Below are 19,199 nucleotides of genomic sequence, written 5' to 3' on the forward strand. Positions count from 1 at the left end.
TCTTCCTCTAGGTTGCAACCCAGGCACCATCTTCTACTTCAAGTTTTTCCAATAAGCTAATACTCTCCCTCCCAAGCTACCTTGTTTTTAACTACTTTGTATGTATATTTGTATGTTTATTCACATACTATTTATGCTGTGTATATTTTTATATATGGTCTCCTCCATTAGTATGTAAATTCATTGAAAGTAAAGATTATTTCATTCTTTGTATTTATATTCCTAGCTCTGAGCACAGTGACTGGTGTTTAATAAATACTTGTTGATTGATATGTCTTTAATTGGTCTAGCAAGTTGTTTGTCTAGTTTCTCAGATTGGTATGGTATCATAAGAGAAGAAAAACAACAACCTAGAACTGGGTATCAGGAGACTGGGCTTTTTGTCTCAGCCCCATCGCTTTCTAGTCTGTGTGAATTTGGGCAGTTCATTTTCCATTTCTGGGCCTCAGTTTCCTTGTCTGTAAAATGAAGACTGCTGTGGTACCATCTTTGCCCCTCTGTGGTGTAATGTCAATGAGTTCTCCTCTATATCTCTCTCCTCTAGTTTCAATTATCCAATCCTCAGTAGTTTACCCAACTAAAATCCCATCTTATACAGAAAGCCTTACCAGATCATTTTTGATGCCCATGCCTTCCCTCTCTCGATTTTCTCCAGTTCATGCTGTATATGCCTCATTTGGACATAAGAGTTTGTATATTATCACCATTGTTAGACTATGAGCTCCCTGAAAGCAGAGAACATTTTGTCTTTTCTTTTAGCATGGTGCGAAGCACAAAGTGGTGCTATATAAATGTTTATTCCCTTCCCTTACTCCCTTTGTATCTCCAGTGCTTAATGCAGCATTTGGCATGTAGTAGATACTTTTAAAATGTTTATCGACTGACTAAGTAATGTTAAAAGTTAAAAAAAAAAAAACATTGGCAATCCTTATCTACTTACATGCTCAGGGATCATAATGCCAGGACTTACCCTACAGGGTTGTTGGGAGTCTATAATGAAATAATGTATAGCTAGGTCTTAATTAGTACAAATAATAAGTGGTCTCATATGTTTGAATTCACACTATTCAAAGTTACAATTATGTAAAATATGGTCATTGGTTCCAGCCCCATGGAAATAGGCAATGTGGTTTCAAGTAGTGGGACCACTTCATTGGATACATTATTGGACTAATCAGAACCATGTTATATGTGAAACCCTTTGACATTTTTAAAGTACGATGCAAATTTTAGATATTATTGCTGTTATTGTTGTTGTTATTTTATGGTTATGGGATAAGGGAAGCCTTTTCCCTCTGTTTGGTAAGTGGTCAGCCGCAGATTGAAAGCCTGGAGAAAGTTTCTATTCAGGAGAAAATTCCTCATTTGCCAGGGTTACTATAAAATAGAGTTGCTTAATCATTTTGCCAAGTCACAGAGGTAGAGAAAATGAGAGAGAGACAAAGACTGTGAACAAGGTGTAAACAAACCTGGTCTCTAGATTCTTCACGCTAGGGTTTTTTAAAACACTCAGATTTTACAGTTGAAAAGTTCAGTTAGCATCTCAAAAATAGCTGTTTAGAAAGAAAAGTTGATGTTGCAGTTTTATGGACTCTCCATGATTTCTGTGACAAATTTTCTCAGTTTTTGCCTCAAATAAAACCTTATTTTTTTTTTCCATAGCTAGCATTTCATGCTCAATACAGCAGCCCAGAATCTTTGCACCTTTTCAAGTCAGATGCCATTATTTAGGTACAAAACAAGGAATTTATGCTGTTTCTATACTAGAGTGCAAGAGGTCGAGGTAGGGTTCTGAAAGTTGTGTCTTGGTCAAAGCTAAGGATGACCTCGGTTTTTCTCTTGAACTGCTAATGGTGTTGAAGGCAAGGTAATAATCAGAACCACTGAGCTGATGGGCGTTCTTTGCTTCCCCCATCATGAGAAATGTGGTTATTGAATTTTAATGTCAGTGATGAGAAGTGAGCACAGTTCAGAACGAGGTACTGATTACTCACAGCTGGACTGTTCCACTGTGGTTTCTGCTTGGCTGGTGTGAGCAGAAAGGCCAACAGATAGCCACTGATCTTTTGTGGCCAAAGCCTATAGTTAAGAGAAGAGAGGAAGAGGGCTAGGTTTGGGGACCAAGAAAGAAATAATTTCTTCTTATTATCATCACCTCTTTTCTCTTCTATCCTCCCACTTGCCTTTCTCCTTTGATCACGAAGTTGATGGTAAAGATTAGAATTGGGGGAAGGGTGAGAGATCTATACCCATGGATACCAGGAAGAGGACTCCATTGTTAGGGGATCGATCCAATAGCTACGCCTGTCGATTATGCTTCGCTACCTCCATGGCACTCGGTGCATGCCCGGAGGTAAATTTTAGCCGCTCAGTAACATCCTTACACTTGTAGTTATTCCACTCGTAGTTTTATAACTAAACTCAGCCTCCAATCGTCATGCAGAGTTATGTTTGAAATGGTTAAGGCTTTCAGCACTTGAAGTAACACTTAGAGAAAATGTGAATGTCATGGCAGTAGATTACACAGCTGTGACTCAGAACACCCACAGGGAGAAAAATCAGCAAAAATGATGCCATCTTTACAAGTAGCGCTTCTCTGACCATAACTGTACTTAGAGCATTCTGAGTTTTCTTTTGTTCAGGCTGTTTCCCAGCAAGGTCATTACACTCCTCCTGTCATCACAACAGAAATAATAAAGCAGTCGTCTTTAAAGTAATTGCACAGTTCAAGCCATCATTCCTTTCCACCCCCCTCCTCTTTATTGAGTATCATTCACTTGGGACTGGCATAATTTCTCCCTAAATTGGGGGTTTACACATGTAATTATATAAAATGATATGTTTGTTTACATCTGAGTCAAATTCAAATTCTGGTCTGTGATTTATCTTTGAAATTCAATTTCATCATGTCAATCCCCAGTTTATTACATCGGATGACTACACTGTTACCCACACCTGTGGAGAGGAGAGATCTGGCGTTTGGCTCATATGGTTTATCAGTAAGACAGAACCATTGTAGGGCAATTGTGATTTCCATTTTCTTCAAAGCTCACTGATGTTCAAGAATAGCCTCCAGATCAATCAGTCATATAGCAGGCGTTTATCAGGTGCCAGTGACATGCCAGTCACAGGGGCTAAGAAGACCAAAAAAAGAAAAGAAAGAAAGAAAGGAACCTCTCTTTTCAAGAAGCTAATATTTAAGAGGTAGAGACAACAGATGAAAAATACTTAAAAAAATAAGTATGAAGTGGTTAAGGAAGAAGGGTACCAGCTAGTTGAAGGATGAGTGTTATGCTTGAGCTATGTCTCAAGGGAAGTGGGGGGGGCGGGATTCTCTGAGGCAGAGGTGAGAAGGGACTGTATTCTAGAAACAGCATGGAGACAAGAGCTGAAATGTTATGTATGAATAACAAGCAGTTTTTAAAAGTATTTACCATCTGTTTATGCTGAGCGTTGGAGATCCAAAATAAACAGAGAGACCCTGCCCTCAAGTTGTTTATGTTCTGATCACAGAAACAGAGAAAAAACCAGTTTGGCTTGACTGTACAGCACAAGAAAGGGAGGATGTAGAATGAGCCTGGGAAGAAAAATTGTTGGAGTCAAGTTGTGAAAGGCTTTAGAAGTCAAACAGGGAAGTTTACATTTTATTCTAGAAGCAATAGGGGATTCCTATAAGGCACAGGGTATACGATGAGTTCTGGCTTCAGGAAAATCACTTTGGCAGTTAATATAGGATGAACTGCAATAGAGAGAGACTTGAGGCTGGAGACCAGTTAGGAAGCCATTGCAGCGATCCGCAAGAGGGGATGAAAATCTTCCAAACTAAAGCAGGGGCCGTGTGAGTCTGAAGAAGGGATCAGACAAATGAGTTGTCTAGGTAGAAAACAGCAAGATTTAGCAACTAACTGGGTATGTACAGTGAGGAGTCAGGAATAATGGTAAAGTTATAGAACAGGGAAAGGGGAAATGGCAGTACCCTTTGACAGAAAACCATCTGCTTATTGTTGCAAGATCACTTGCTACTATCTTTCTCCTTTGATTTTACACGAACTCCTTCTGATTAGGAGATTGGTTTATCGACTCTTCTTATTTCTAACTCTGTGACCCTGACTGGCTCCCTTCCTCCGTCCCCTGACAGATAAAGAGGAGAAGACATCTAAAGTTCTTTGTGGCTCTGCAGGCCTGGGAGACCACTCTGTTTATGCCAACCTTGCGTGGATACTAAGCCACATTTAATTACTTTGTATTTATGTAATTTTCTCATTTGTTCTTTGTGTGTAGCCACCTGTGTATAGTTGTACTCTGGATACAGGGTTCCCTTGAAAGATACTTTTCAGATATTTTAGTCCCACCATGCCTGCTCTCTGAACAGTGAGCCAAGGAGTATTAGAAATAAAGTGGGTCAACATCCAGATTAAAAAGGATGGAAACTTGGGAGTCTGGACTCTCATTGTCACGTGCTGCTTTTTCCACTTATCATTTGGTTAAAGGTAACAACCTCTGATCCTCTCTTCATTATAGCTTGCTTCACTGTTCATTAGCAGAAGCAAGGTAACAAGCATTTAGTAAGCACTTACTTAGTACGTACCAGGCACTGTGCTAACCATTAGAGAGGTAAATACAAAACAAAAACCAATGACAGACCCTTCCCTCAAGGAGTTTACATTCTAGTGGGAGAAGTCAACACACAAAAGATGGAGCTGAAAAGCTAGGGAGTAAAGAGTCAGGGCTGAGGAGGGCAGTAGCGGTGCAGGAGCATGCTGTTGAAGTCCAAAAAATTCAGAGGCAAAGCAGGAAGGCAAATAAAGTCTGGTTAGCCCGGGCCCTTCCTCAGAATGGAGGTCCTGGAAGGAACTCAAAAATGGAGAAGGGGGCCAGCATGGTAGAAGAATGATCCAGGATGAGAAGGTTACAGGGTCCAATGGTTAGTCTAGGGTGAGGGGGTTGCAATCAGTAAGATAGTGGAGGCATAGTGGCAAAGTTCAGGAAGTGAGAAGCAATGCCAAGAGTGGACCTGACCATTCTTCTTGGTTTGTTCGTGATTAGTGGAGCAGTGCGATGTAGGCCAGGGCAGGGCAAACGCAGATGCCTTCTCCACCCTGCAATTTTGCCTCATCTATTCTTCCATGTCCTTGAACTTTCCCCTGTCTTTTTTTGCCTGGACAAGAATGTCATCTCCCACAAGGATTCTTGTATTTCTCACCCAAGCTTAGCCACTTTCTAATGAGGGAAAGCCAAAAGGGATGCTACAGCCAGCATATCTAAAACCAGTCTTATCAGCATCCTCCTCCAGTGAGTTCTTCCTGTTAGGTAGCATAGTATATAACAAATTATGTAATTTACACTTAGTAAATGTTTGTCATTGATGTTGATGTTAATGGCAACACTACGTGGCAGTTACTCTGGCAAACTCTTAATTAAGTTGCCCAGCTTTTTACTCCTTCATATCTAGTAGGTCACAAAATATCATCATTTCTTCCTTTTTAATGACTCTCCTATTCATTCTTTCCTTTCATTCCATCACTGTCACTACCCTAATTCAGGCCCTTAATTCCTTCTTCTTGTCTCCTCACATCTGCTTCTCTATTTCCTGTTTTATTTCTTTGCACCCTCCAAATCTTGTTTGTCCTCTACTCAGATACCATGTTAACAAAGCTAAGGTACAACTTTGATTGTGCCATCCCCCAGCTCAGAACCTTCAATGACTCCCCCATTACTTGCAGGACAAAGGGACCTAGTACATACTCAAAAGGACCTACCTTTGAATCCCAGCTCTACTACTTACTAACTGTATGATCTTGAGCCCTCTCTGGGACTCAGTTTCCTCATCTGTAAAATGGGGATATTGGGGTAGATGGCTTCTCTAAGGTCCTTTCCAGCTCTATAACTATAATCCTTTGAACCCACCCCTCCTGCCTTACTCTTTGTTATTTCCTTGCACAAACCCTTGGCTCTTGGTGCATTTGTTTTTTTCTTCATTGTGAACCTCACCTTTTTTTCTCCCTCTCTTGCTATCTTTATTCATACATTTCTGCAGCCTAAAAGGCTTTCCTGTCTGTAATTTCATCTGTATAAATCCTACCCATTTTATTTGTTTGTTTGTTTTTTAAGCAATTGGGGTTAAGTGACTTGCCCAGGATCACATAGCTAGTAAGTATCAAGTGTTTGGTCTGAGACCGGATTTGAACTCAGGTCCTCCTGACTTCAGGGCCGGTGCTCTATCCCCTGCGCTACCTAGCTGCCCCAGTTCTACCCATTTTTAATGATGTAGCCTAAAGTTCCAGATTATGAAACCCAGTCCAATTCTCTTTCCTGAACTTATAGTCTCCATTGCCTGTGCCATTTGTTTGCCGGTTAATCCCTTACAACCTTATGATGTTACTTACATTTTTACTCAGTGCTATTGTTTAAATTATATTTATGCCTTAAGTCTCCAGCTATATTGCAGGAATTGTCATATACTTGTCTACACCCAATCATAAATATTTGTTGCTTGATTGGAGCTGCATCTTACCAAACTTGTAATTAGTAGTAGTAGTAGTAGTAGTAGTAGTAGTAATAGTAGCAGCAGCAACAACAGTAGTAGTAGTAGCAGCAACAGTAGTAGTAGTGATAGTAGTAGTGGTGGTGGTAGTAGTAGTAACAATAATAATAATAATAATAGCTAACATTTATGCAGTGCTTGAAGATTTGCAGAGTGCTCTACAAATGTTCTTTGTGGGAACTATGTGAACATGGATTTAAGAAAGGTAATGTGATTTTACGTTTCTTGAGGCTAGGGTTAAGAGGCAGCATAATATGGTAGAAAGAATGATGAATTTGGAAACAAAGACTGTAGATTAAAATCCCAGTCCTTCTACTTGTTACCTTTGCAGCCCTGGGTGAGTTACTTAACCGCTCCAGACCTCAGTTTCCTGTCTTTAAAAATCGTGGGAGTCGATCCCTTCTAGCTAGTCCCCAGTAGGCAGCATGGTGGAATTAGAACAGCCTTATTCAAGTTCCTCTGCTCTTCTACTTATTTTTGATATTAATACAGCAAGTGTTTCCTTATTTTCATTGTGTGCTTTTGAAGTGTGACTATCTACAACTTTTGTATATCTGACACAATAGCATACATATGGTAAATTTTTTAAAATAAAAATTTATCAAATTAATGGATGGTTGGAAATAGCTCTTTAGGCCAAATTATAAGAATTCCTACAGAATGGGCAAATTTTATCTTGCTGTCAGGGAAAGAATGAGTCTACCCTACTTTAGGTTATACATACTTAGGTGTTCCGTAGAAGTTCCCCTATGGTAAAACAGTCATAACTTGTAAGGTTTTGTTTTTCTGGGTTTAAAAAAAAAACATATTTGTTCTGTTGTCATTTTGAGTTTTAATCAGCTTCAGTATCGTTTGGGACTAAAAGGACTGGATCAATATTTGTTTTCACTTCGCTGGCTTTAATTGAGTCAATATAGCACAGGTAGCTTAGACAGTTTGTGACAGATTGGAATTCTGTGATGGAGGAAAGAGACGAGGAAAACCGGTGACGGTGCTTTTGCCTGTAGCTGTGATTGTAAGTTAATATATAGTGAGTGCCACAGTCCTGGGCACATAGAGGACTGAAGGGCCAAACTGTCCTTGTTAGGGAAGCTCAGCGAAAGTATAATTAAGTTAAATGCAAGATAGGAGCTAAAATGTATGCTAATAGCAGAAATCAAGGTAAATTCTCCTTGATTATAAAATCTGAGACTAGTCTTTAATTCATAAAATCAGATTTAGAGCAAAAGAGACCTCAGAGGTCATCTAGTCTAGCCCTTCATTTTTACAGATGAGGAAACTGAGGCTCAGAGAGGTTGAGTGACCTGCCCAGGCTCACATAGCTCATATCAGACAAAGGATTTGAACCCAGCTCTGGATCATGCAATTCCAAAATGGTTCAGATTTTGGAAACTATAGGTCTAGCTGGTGTGTCAAGTAAGATTCTCTGCTTCCCTCTGGGAGAGAGTAATGATTGATTAGTTGCTTTGGAGAGGAAAAAAAGTACCCGTAGGCACTTTGAGGTGGGGATGGCTCTGGGAAAAGTGAAAGTTTCTTATTTCCTGACAGACAGAGTTTGGTGGTTCCAACCAAATCTCTCTTTCAACTCTTGTTCAGTTTCTTTCTTCTTTTTTTCTTCTTTTCTCTGTTTGCTTTAAAACTTAAGCGGAAGGAGGTGGAACCCCACAAGAAGGAAATCTACCCAAGTTTGCCCACCTCCCATCAGGGAGCAAGAAACACTGGGTTCTTTCCACAGCTCTCTGTTCAGTGCTTTGAGGGTTGCCCCAGACTTGGCAGGAAGCAGAGGTCCCTCTCTGTAGACTGATAATTACACAAAACACATATTCTGGCTGAGGGCATGACAACAACGACAGAGGAGGAGACATTCCATTTGTTTTTTGCTCTTGGGAGCCCAGGTGGTTCTCCCAATTACACACCTGTGCTTAAATAAATAAATAAATACATTTGCTGAAGAATTACGCTGAGAATAAATTAGGAAAGGAAGCAGGACTCTTCCCAGAGCAATAAGCAATGCCCCCAGTGGTCTGTGGAATGAATAATTCAGTGTGTAAGGAACTTGAAATGATCTGAGTTTCCTCAGGGTGTCTGAGGGCAAAGGTCTTTCTGTTTTTTTGTGTCTAGAAAAACAGCAGGCTGAGGCTGGAATTACAGCAACCTCCTTAAAGAAGTTGACTGCCCTTCTGCTATTGATAGCATCAGTATAGCAAGGATTCCTCATTTCCATTGTATCCTCTTTGAGCAAAATGTCTCAACGGAGGAGGTGGTGTGAATGTGTGAAAGCCCCTATCTCTACCCCTACTTTGAGGCCAAGTGAGGGAATGACTTTGCCAGGTTCACAACAGCGACACTGACTGACGAGAGAAAGTGGGGCATAGTGAGAAAACACCAGACTTGGGAGGCAGAAAACCTGAGCTCAAGGCCAAACTCTAATAGAGTCCATACCCAGCCAAGTGAGTCCATACTAGGTATGGGATCTCATATGAAATCTTCACTACTTATCTCACAGATGATCAAGTGATAGCATATTTTTAAAACTATAAAAATATCATAAAATATAATATCTTATTATTTTGTGAACACCTGAGGCTTTTATGTGAGTACTCCACCAAGACTCAGTCCTGGGTCATTTTCTCTTCTCCCACCATACTGTCTTGCTTAGTGATCTCATCAATTCCCATAGGTTCTATTATCATCTCCATGCTAATGAATCTCAGATCTACTAACCTGAACCCTAACCTCTCTCCTGAATTTCATCCAGCCTCATGTCTCCAATTTCCTATTGGACATCTCAAACAAAATGTTCCACAGATATCTTAAACTCAACAAGTTCAAAACTGAACTCATTATTTTTCTGTCCAAACTCTTCTCATCCTAATTCCCTGTTCCTGTTGATAACACAACCTTCCCACAGGATCACCACCCTTTACTCCTCATTTTCGTTCTGCCTCCCAAAATCCTTTGCCAAGTTCTGTTGGTTATACCTTTGCAACATCTCTTGTATATTCCTCCTTCTCTCTTCTATTGTAGCCTCAATCCTGGTATGGACCCTCATCACCTGTTAGCTGGACTGTTGCAATAGCCTTGGTCTCCCTGATTGGATCTCTCTCCACTCCAGTCCATCCTCCACTTAGTTATCAAAGTGATCTTTTTAGAGCACCTTATCACATCACCTTCACCCCATTCAATAAACTTCATTAGTTTCTTATTATCTCCAGGATCAAATATAAAATCTTCTGTTTGGCTTCTAAAGCCAGGAGTGTGCTGGAGCAAGCTCATATCAGCTCATGAGAACCCATTATTAAAATTTCACAGCATTTATACCTCCCACATTCCCAGATACTGTCCTTCCTACCTTTTCTGGTTTCCTTCATATCTCAGCTCAAATCTTACCTTCCAAAAGAGTCCTCTTCTGCTCCCTCTCAATGCTTTTGGCTTCCCTCTGAGATTACCTCCAGTTTACCTTGTATATATCTTGTGTGTACTTCGTTGTTGACATATTGTGTACTCCATTAGAATGTGACCTCCTTGAGGATAGGGACTGTTTTTCTTTGTATCCCCAGTGTTGAGCACCATGTCTAACTCTTGGTAAGTATTTAATAAACTGCTTGATGACTTGATGTAAGTTTTTTGTTTTTTTTTTTTCCCTGCTGTTTTCTTCTTCCAGTGCTTTCCCCTCCCCGCCACCATTTTACAGTCTGTTTCTCCTGATGTTCTGTTCTTCTCTGTATTTTAAGATAAAAGATTCCATGCGGCACACTCCATGTCCTGTTTAGTTTGGGCCATGCAGAAAAAGCAAAGCTAGAAAGAAACAGAAATACGTTTGTGGTTTTTTTTTTTTAAATCATCCTACCAATCCTCCATATTCAAGTTACACATTCCATTGCCTTCTGAGCATTTGCTTGAGATGTCCACCATAACTGGAATGTCTTTCCTTCTCATATCAGCCTCTTCCTTTCAGGTTTAGCTTGATGGTGGGTTCCCCATGAAGTCATCCATGATCTACTTAATAATGGTCTTTCTCTCCCCCAATTATCTTGTACACATCCATGTATATGTTATATTCTACCCCCAACTCTGCCCCAGTACAGTGTAAGCTCCTTGAAGGCAGAAATTGCTTCTCTTTTTTGGCTTTATATTCCTGATACCTAGCACAGTGTCTTAACATTTGTTGAATTGAAATGATTTGCAGTTGCTAGAGCACATCGACTACTATAACAAGGAAATTGCTTCCGTGAATATCTCCTCTGTAGACTGGGTCCTTTTGGACAGGCAACCTTCCTTGATGGGAGGGTCTTCACTATTTCCCAGCCATGGAAAAATCCTCCACTCTCATGCTCTTTGAGTAATGATGGTATTTAAGTCACTTTTTAATTATTTTCTCTCTGCCATTTTGTGGACTCACAGCCCCAGGAGTTACTGTGCTTATATTTAATAGTAATTCAGGTCTAAAACACTTCAGCCCTATTTAGAGCAGTCTGATTGGTAGCTCTCTAAATTTCCATTGCTTGTGCTCTTGAAGGCACCTCTTCCTCAGTCCTTCGAGACATCTAGCGCCATCACCTACTCCTTACACTCACGGCAGAGGCTTTGAATCAGGAAAGGTATCTCTGCATTAGTGGGCAAGTTTGATAATGATGAAGAAGATGACAATGATGATGATAGCTATTTTCCATGTGACATTATTAAAGTTTGTAAAGTACTTTGAATATGTTACCTCATTTGATCCTCAAATAACCCTGTGAGTTAAGGGTGCTTATCTCCACTTTACAGGTTAGGGAACTGAGGCTAAAAGAATTTAGCTTGTCTGGCTAGCAAGTGTCTGAGACAGGATTTGAACTCAGGCTTTCCTGACTCCCTGGACTTAGAGTTCCATTCTCTGTAAAAAAAAAAAAATAGCAGTTCCTTTTCTATGATTTTTCTTCAAGTTGTCTGTATTCTCCTCTGCTTTTCCTCAGTATATGTATTCTTCATCCATTCCTTCCCACTATACCCACATCAGAATCTCTGAACCAATACCCTCAGCTTTCTTAACGTTCCTCAAACTCTCTCTGCTTCTTGCCCCCATGATATCTAGCAGCAACGAACTTCTAATGGAGACAAAGGCATGAAACCAGAGAAGGAGCTCCTCTGTGTGGATACCTGACAAAACAAAAGGCGTACATTTCACATAGTTCACTAGTAAAATATTTGGCTGAGAACTAGCTTGATATATCATTTTCCAGACCTTGCCTGTGGGAAAAGTTGGGTTTTCACTGTCAGTCAAGGAAACAACCCATAATGTGTTCCCCTCTTCTGAGATTTAGTTTAAGAGGAAAATGGAATGTAAATTTGACCTCTTAATTGCCACTCAAAAATAATAAAGTAGTCAAAAGACAAATTGGTGGAGTAATAGGAGGCGGGTTGGGGAAGGGGTCTTAGAGGGTATTTTTCCCTCCCCTCATTTCCTTCCCTTTCTTAATACTAACCAAGGTTATTCATTTATGAAAGAGCTCTGTTTAAGGCTATAGGGATCTATTCCTTTTACGAGATACTTTGTGTTAAGACTCAAACACATAAAACAAATTGATGAAATTTACAGTATGAGATCTTCAGTGTATGAGAGCGATTACATTTGAAATCATTATGTATCCAAGTAGTTATTACAGAAATAACCTTCTTTGTCAAGCCTAACCCCCCCCCCAAAAAAAACATAGAGCTATCTGAAAGTGAAATAAGAAAGTGCTATTCTCTAGAAGAATCTAACCAGCATCCACAACCTATTAATTGTTCAAGAACTCTAAAAATCTTTAATGAGGTTCTTACTGTAGAATTCCAGTCATATGCAAATGAATCATTGAAACTCCTCATTATAACAAAAACAATGGTTCTTTAGTGAGTTTTTGCTTTCACTGTAGTAATTACAATGCCTCCACTGTATAAACAGAATTGAAATAAATTTTAAAGTTTTCTTCATACATTTTATTTTTGTTCTTCAGAATCCTTTCTGAAGAAATCTGATTACCATCCAGTATTTGAGAGTGACTATTCCCACTTGGTTTCCCTTCCCTGAAACTGACATTATCTCTCACCCTCAGTACAATTTTCATCTAATGCCCCTAAGTCTTTAAAATTCAAATATTCTCATTTCTACACAGGTCTGATTACAACTACTTCAAGGAAATTGGATCGAGAACAGCAGGCAGAACATTTTCTGGAGGTAAGCTCCAAGAAGGATCCTACTTTCATTAAAATGGACTTTTGTTGAAACTTTAACCTTCATCACAACCTAGAATCTTAATAGAATTGAACTGTGAGCCTCAGACACCAGTGATACATCCCTAGAGCTCCCAGGTTCTAAACTTTGGAGATCTGAACCTGCCAACTATTGTTTTGCCTCTCTAAAAAGTTTCCAATGTGAACAACAAGGGAATTAAAAATACCCTGCTTCTTTTTAGTAATGATAATCCCACTTATCAACAACTTGGCCTGTATTTTAGACTAAGCCTGAAAACAATCCTCAGAAACATGCTGCCATAACACATGTTGCCCATTTATATAAGAAATGAAAAAGATAAAAGTTTCATGAATGAAGCTAATTTTTACATATTATTTACATGTTTATATGTGTATGTGTTACAGGGCTAGATAGATAGATAGATATTTGTGTAAAATTGCATTGTTCTAGTCTGCCATTCCCTTACCTATAGGGATAGAGAGAAGATTACTGATAATAATGGTAATAGTTGCTAGCATTCATATGGCACTTTAAGGTTTGCAAAGCATTATACCTCATTTGGTCCTCACAATAAATGTATGAGATAGGTGCTGCTATTATTCCCATTTTACAGATGAGGAAACTGAGACTGAGGGAATTTAAATGACTTGCCCAGGATCATATAGCTAGTAAGTATCTGATGAGGGATTTGGACTCAGGTCTTTCTGATTCCAGGTCCATCACTCTAGCCACTGTACCATCTAGCTGCCTAAGTGATTCATGCCTTTGAGGAATGTTCCCGGAAACATGAAGTATACATACTATATAATTTATTAAAATGTGCACAATAAGAATGTAAAAGCATTACTTCTGTTGAAGAAATATAATAACATTGGGCTTTACAAAGTATGTTCACATCTATTTTCTCAGTCGCATGTAAGTGCTTCATAAGTATGAAGTACTGTTATTATTTTGCCTCGGTGGCTTAAAGTTTTGTTGATATAAGTGGAAAACGCTATGATTTTAGTCTACTCAAGATGTAATGGGCCCAAAGTATATGAAAGTATATGTAAAATATACAAAATATATATTGTATAAATATTTATGTATAAATATGTTACATAAAGATAAGAATTAGAATGCAAGTATATGTCAAGGCTCCTTAATGTTTCCATCCATCAGTGTTAATGTGTCTAAAATTTTACATTTGATTCTGGGAGCTGTGTTTGTCAACTAAATTCTTAAAGATCATTTTTAACTGGCAAGCACAAATGTTTTTCCAATTTGTCAGTGTCATTCCTAAAATGTGGTACCCTGTATTGAACACCTTACACCTGATGTCATACTTGAGGAGAAGTTGTCCAACAACATTCTTTAAAAGTCAGAGTATTTTGTAATACTGCCTATGCCTCAACACCATGATGAGTGGCCACTTCTCAACAGGCATTTATTAAACACCTATTGTGTGCCATGTACTGTGGGAAGCACTGGGGATACAAAAAACCTTCCTCCTGGTCCTCCCCTGCCACCCATGATTGCTGCTGTGGAGGAGCTCACATCTAATGGGGAAGCCAATATGTCAACAACTGTGTCCACACAAGATATATGCAGGATAAGTCAAGAGAATCAAGAGAAAGAGAGGACTTACATTAAAGGAGATTGCAGAAGGTGAGACTTTAGACAAGACTTGAAGGAAGCCAGAGAGGCCAAGAGGTCAAGATGGGGAAAGAGAAGAACCATTGCTCTCAAATCTTAGAGGTTTACAATGTAATCTTTAAATGTAAACAATAGATGTTTACATGTCTTTTGAAGTATATGCTAAGTAGGTAATGAACTTGACTATTCCAGAATGATCCCTTTTTTGCCAAAATAACATTTTATACTGTAATTTTATACCATTGTGATTTATAAGACCAACGTCAGATTCCCCTAGAGAGGACATTTATTTGAACATTTGGGCAGCCAGCCCTCAGCTCAAAGTAGACTATCCGTTTGTTAGAGGGTATGGGCTGAAGTACTTAACAGTGAATATCTGTGGAGGAATTATGATATAAAACATGACTCCAGTAAGCTGGCTCTTTGGTAAGGAAGTACTTCACTTCAGATGTTCATTCAGGTTATCACAGAATCACCAAATTGAGTCACGCTGTTCAAAGTGACCTCAGAGGTCATCTAGAGCCACCTGTACCTGGAAAAGAATCTCCTTTAGAATATCTCTGACCAGTGGCTACCTAGCCTCTGATTGAGGATGTCTAATTAGCTTCTCTGGTCATCATGTCACAGAGATGATTCTTATTGAACTTTCTGTCCACTTAAATCTGCCATCATTGTCCTGTCTGTCCTTATCTCTCTCCCCACGCTCCTCCGCTCTGATCATACTCTGATCTGCCAGAAGGATTCTCTGTCATTCATCCTGGCATAGAAGTGACTTAGTTTTTGGAAGCTACACTGAGAAAGTTATGTTAGGTTATTCATCCCTTAAGTGGACATTCACAGATTAATCTAGGAACCTAATTAGCTACCATTTTAAATAGTTTTATTTTTAAAAGATCATTCTGAGTTCTGAACGAGTAAATGTGAAAATTGGGATTCTTACAGCAATCAGGCTGCCCCAATATGATCCAGACATCACCGTGAGGTTGCTATCCAGAGTCTCAGACTAGGCTCACAGTTTAAGGTCCTCTAATTGAAGAATGGTCACATAAGAATGAGAATCGGAAAGTGGAACTAAGCTCAGGCTTAGTAATTCTGAAAGAGAGACAGGATAAAAGCACCACAAGTAAAATTCAAGGCAGGATCCAGATTCTAGGATATCATTCCAAGAAGGGACAGAGAAGCAGCAGAAGTCAAAAAAAGGGGCCAATGAGTAAAGATCCATATGGAAATGAGTTGCTATCAAGAGACTAGGCTGCAAGGATGGGTAATCAGCCCCTTAAAAACTGAGTCACCAAGATCAGCACATGAATAGTAAGCAAGAATGATGAGATGATGAAGTGGACTGCTGTTGAAATAGCTTATCTTGCATTCCTCCTTTTCTAGGACTAGATTAGAACCAGGGTTATTGGGTGAATGATGGATTCCTTCTCTGAATAATGCTTTTAAATACATAAAACAAGATACTTGAGATTCTTTGCAAAATAATCCAATTATTTTGAAGTGATCACTACTTTAAAAAAAAAGTTAAGTTCACAGACCCCGAGTTAAGAATTCTTGCCTAGAGCTTGAGGTGGGATAGAGCTTGCAGCTAGAGCTTAAGTATATTTTCCAAGGCTTGAAAGGTGTGGAGGTAAACATACTGAAGAGTGATCAGTCAACCTATTGTTGGACTTTTGGAATGTAGCTTTCTTTTAAATTGTACAGAAGAAGATTTATCTAACAAAAGCAGTGAAAAAGAGGCAGTATGATGTTAATTGAAGCTGGAATATTTAATTTAGAATCTATGGACAGGATAACTTCTTCAGTTGCTTTAGAATCAGGGGAAAGACTCAATATCCTTACTTTCCTGTCTCTTACATATTATTTCTACAAGCCATGAGGGAAGACCCAGGAGATTCCCAGTCAAAGCAGAATCTTTCAGAAAAATAAACAGCCCAGCTAGAACTGGATGGTGAAAGAGGGAAGAGACAACACCAGGAATAATGACAATAATTTATATCATGCTTTACAGTTTAAAAATGCTTTCCTTGAAACAACCTTATGAGGTAGAGAATACCTGTTATTTTCATTTGACACATGAGGAAACTGAGGCTCAAAAAAGATTAAATGAATTATTGAAAGTCTTATAGCTTATATGAGTAAGGGAGATGGAACTCTAATCTAGTTCTGCCAACCTCAGTCTCTTTATACTAGGCCAGTGCCACTTTTAACTAATTTAATGCATAGCAAACTATAGATGGATTTATTCCTTTAGATTTATAAAAGTGAGGAACTGTTTTGTTCTTCTTGAATCTTGAAGTCTCTCAAGCATTAGTCACATTTTTTTTTTACTTGGGCTTACTGTAATGTAAATAAAGGACAGTTTATTTAATTTGTACTTATCCTAGAGATTCCAATTTTAATGTCATTGTTGCCAGCCTAGGAATAGTTGGTTATGACAGCAGTAATGAACACATTATTCTTTGGGTGTCTAAGTCTTTTCATATATCTACTAGTTGGGAAATTCAGTTTGTAGTTTTGGAGAATGATTTCCTGACTTAGCTACTTTGGTGATGGCTTCCATCTTTAAACAGCGGAGTTAAAATTCTCTTTGAGGGATGGTGATATTTATTATAAGAATTGAAGTGCACAATACTGATGAAGTAGTAGAAACAATACACAGCAGCATAAAGGGGAGACTGTTATACTTATTGCTGCAAAATAGTAGATTAAGAAATAGAAATGTTATCAGTATTTTGAGTCAGAATTCTTAGACTCTTATCACATGCCTAGTTCATCCATTGGGTGAGTGATTCTGGAAATGCATACTTCAACCTTATTATCAATGTATACATTTTGGTGTTAATTGTTAGGAGGCCAAAATTAGCACAAGCAGCAAAGAATTGAACCATTCTCAGTTGCATTGAATACACAGTCATCTGTGAACAAAAAGTCATGCATCACCTCTTCCTTCACTTTAGTCATTGCTATCCTTTTCAAGTTAAATAATTTACCCTCAGTGCAGTAGCTGACCTTGATGCCTTATTGATGCCTTGTTTGTACTTGTTGAAGGTGTCTGAAAACATTGCTGAAAACAGCATGCTAAAAAGCATGGGAGCAAGCAGACAAAGCTGCTTCACTCCATCGATGACTAGGAAAATGCAAGAGCATCGTCCATTACCCAGAACCTGGACAAGCACGCCACCATGAAATTGACAGACAATATTGATGAACTTCTCCAGGCAACCAGATTTTGCTATAATTTTCCACAAGCCCTCACAAGTGACGATTTCAAAGGCCTTGGTTAGATTGACAAATGGTGTGTTCCCACCTCTGTTCCACTCCAGGCATTTGTCTTGGAGTTGTAGAGCAGCAAATACCATATTGACCATTACTCAGCCCTTTCTGAAACCACACTGGCTCTCAGGTAGATGATCATCTTCCAATTCAGGGGAAGGATCAGCATATTAAGGAGGACTCTGGGAAATCTTGCCAGCCATAAATAATGAAGACACCCCTCCCCTTTCCCCCCGCCTCCACCGTGATTTTCAAGTTATTAGCATAAGAATATATTGATTAGAAATAATTTAAAATAACTTAATTCATCTTGAACTATTCAAACCCAAAATACTGAATGTAATAAGACATGATTGTCTACCTTTGTTCATTTCTTAGGTTATTTCTATCATAGCTTAACTGTCTTTCCGTCATTTTTCCATCTCTGAAGCATGTAGTGAAGACAGATTCAACTTGCCAAATAAAGAAATTACCATGTTGACAGTACAGATTGAAGCTCTTTGTTTTGCACAAATTTTTGTAATGCTCACGAAGCACTTTGTGAAGTTGTTCCCTCTTGGTGTATATAATTAACCTCCTGGGGAGTCCTTAATTACCAAGATAACCCTATGCTCCCACTCTGCTTTATATTAACCTTCTGGCTTTACTTCATACTTCTCCTCCCCAGTAGAATTTCTGTACTTTTTTGAAAAAGCACTGCTGACTTCTCTTTGAAAAGACAGATCCGAAGCTGACCTAGCAGGTACACTTCTGATTGGGTCATACGAGAGAAAATTAACACCTTTTGTGTCATTTGTTGTTTCCTTAATAGGCAACGCACTTAAATTGCTTCAAAATATTTATCTTGGCCATATATAGAATGCAAGCCGCCATCCTTACAATGATGGCTTGTTTCTGCCCCCAACAGTGGAGAGAAGAATATTTTATTAGAATGGGAAAATTTTTATATTACTGGCTAAAGAGCCTTCGGCAGTAGGAAAAACTATTAGTAGATTCATTAATTATGTACAACCTTTATACTTGGTGAAATTTAAGACCCTTTTCAGTGTTTGTCAGACAATAGATGAAAGTATTGACTAATCCTCCTCTCCTTTCTGCTAAATGCAAAATTTCTGAAACTACTACATACCTGTGAACATTCAGATATATTATCCAGGCAGATACTGATGACTGTAATGACAGTAGAAGATTTAATTTGAAGCAACAAATGATTAGAGTTGATAATATGAAATAAACAGGGCTATAATTAATGAATTTGCTAATTACTTTGTGCTGCTGGAACATTAGCTCTGATTTGGCCTTTATCCTGACACTAATATAATTTAGTCTTAGCTTAAAATGAATGTAGCCATACAGGCATTTGTCTAATGCCTTGTCCAACGGGTGTGCTTTAACTTCCATAGGCCTACACCAATGTTCTGTCTGGTTCTTTGGCTTGTAAGGTTTGGGGTTTCTGTGAGGTCTAAAGAGGTACCTTAACAGGCTGCTTCTATTGCTTTTCTTACATTAGCAGTACAATCATTTTGTCTT

The 19,199-nt window shown here is 38.8% G+C and overlaps 1 protein-coding gene across 2 annotated transcripts in view; it reads left to right on the forward strand.

The window, feature by feature from the left end:
* The window catches only part of FAT3 (FAT atypical cadherin 3), a 544,819-nt gene that overhangs the window by 324,681 nt on the left and 200,939 nt on the right, over positions 1–19,199 (forward strand). For both annotated transcript variants that reach the window (XM_027849349.1, XM_027849350.1), the window contains exon 3: positions 12,679–12,740. In XM_027849349.1, coding sequence (XP_027705150.1) covers positions 12,679–12,740 — 62 coding nt within the window. The remainder of the gene's footprint in view (positions 1–12,678; positions 12,741–19,199) is intronic.

This window comes from Vombatus ursinus, unplaced genomic scaffold (genome assembly GCF_900497805.2).
Source record: "Vombatus ursinus unplaced genomic scaffold, bare-nosed wombat genome assembly UNPS02007344.1, whole genome shotgun sequence".
NCBI lineage: Eukaryota > Metazoa > Chordata > Mammalia > Diprotodontia > Vombatidae > Vombatus > Vombatus ursinus.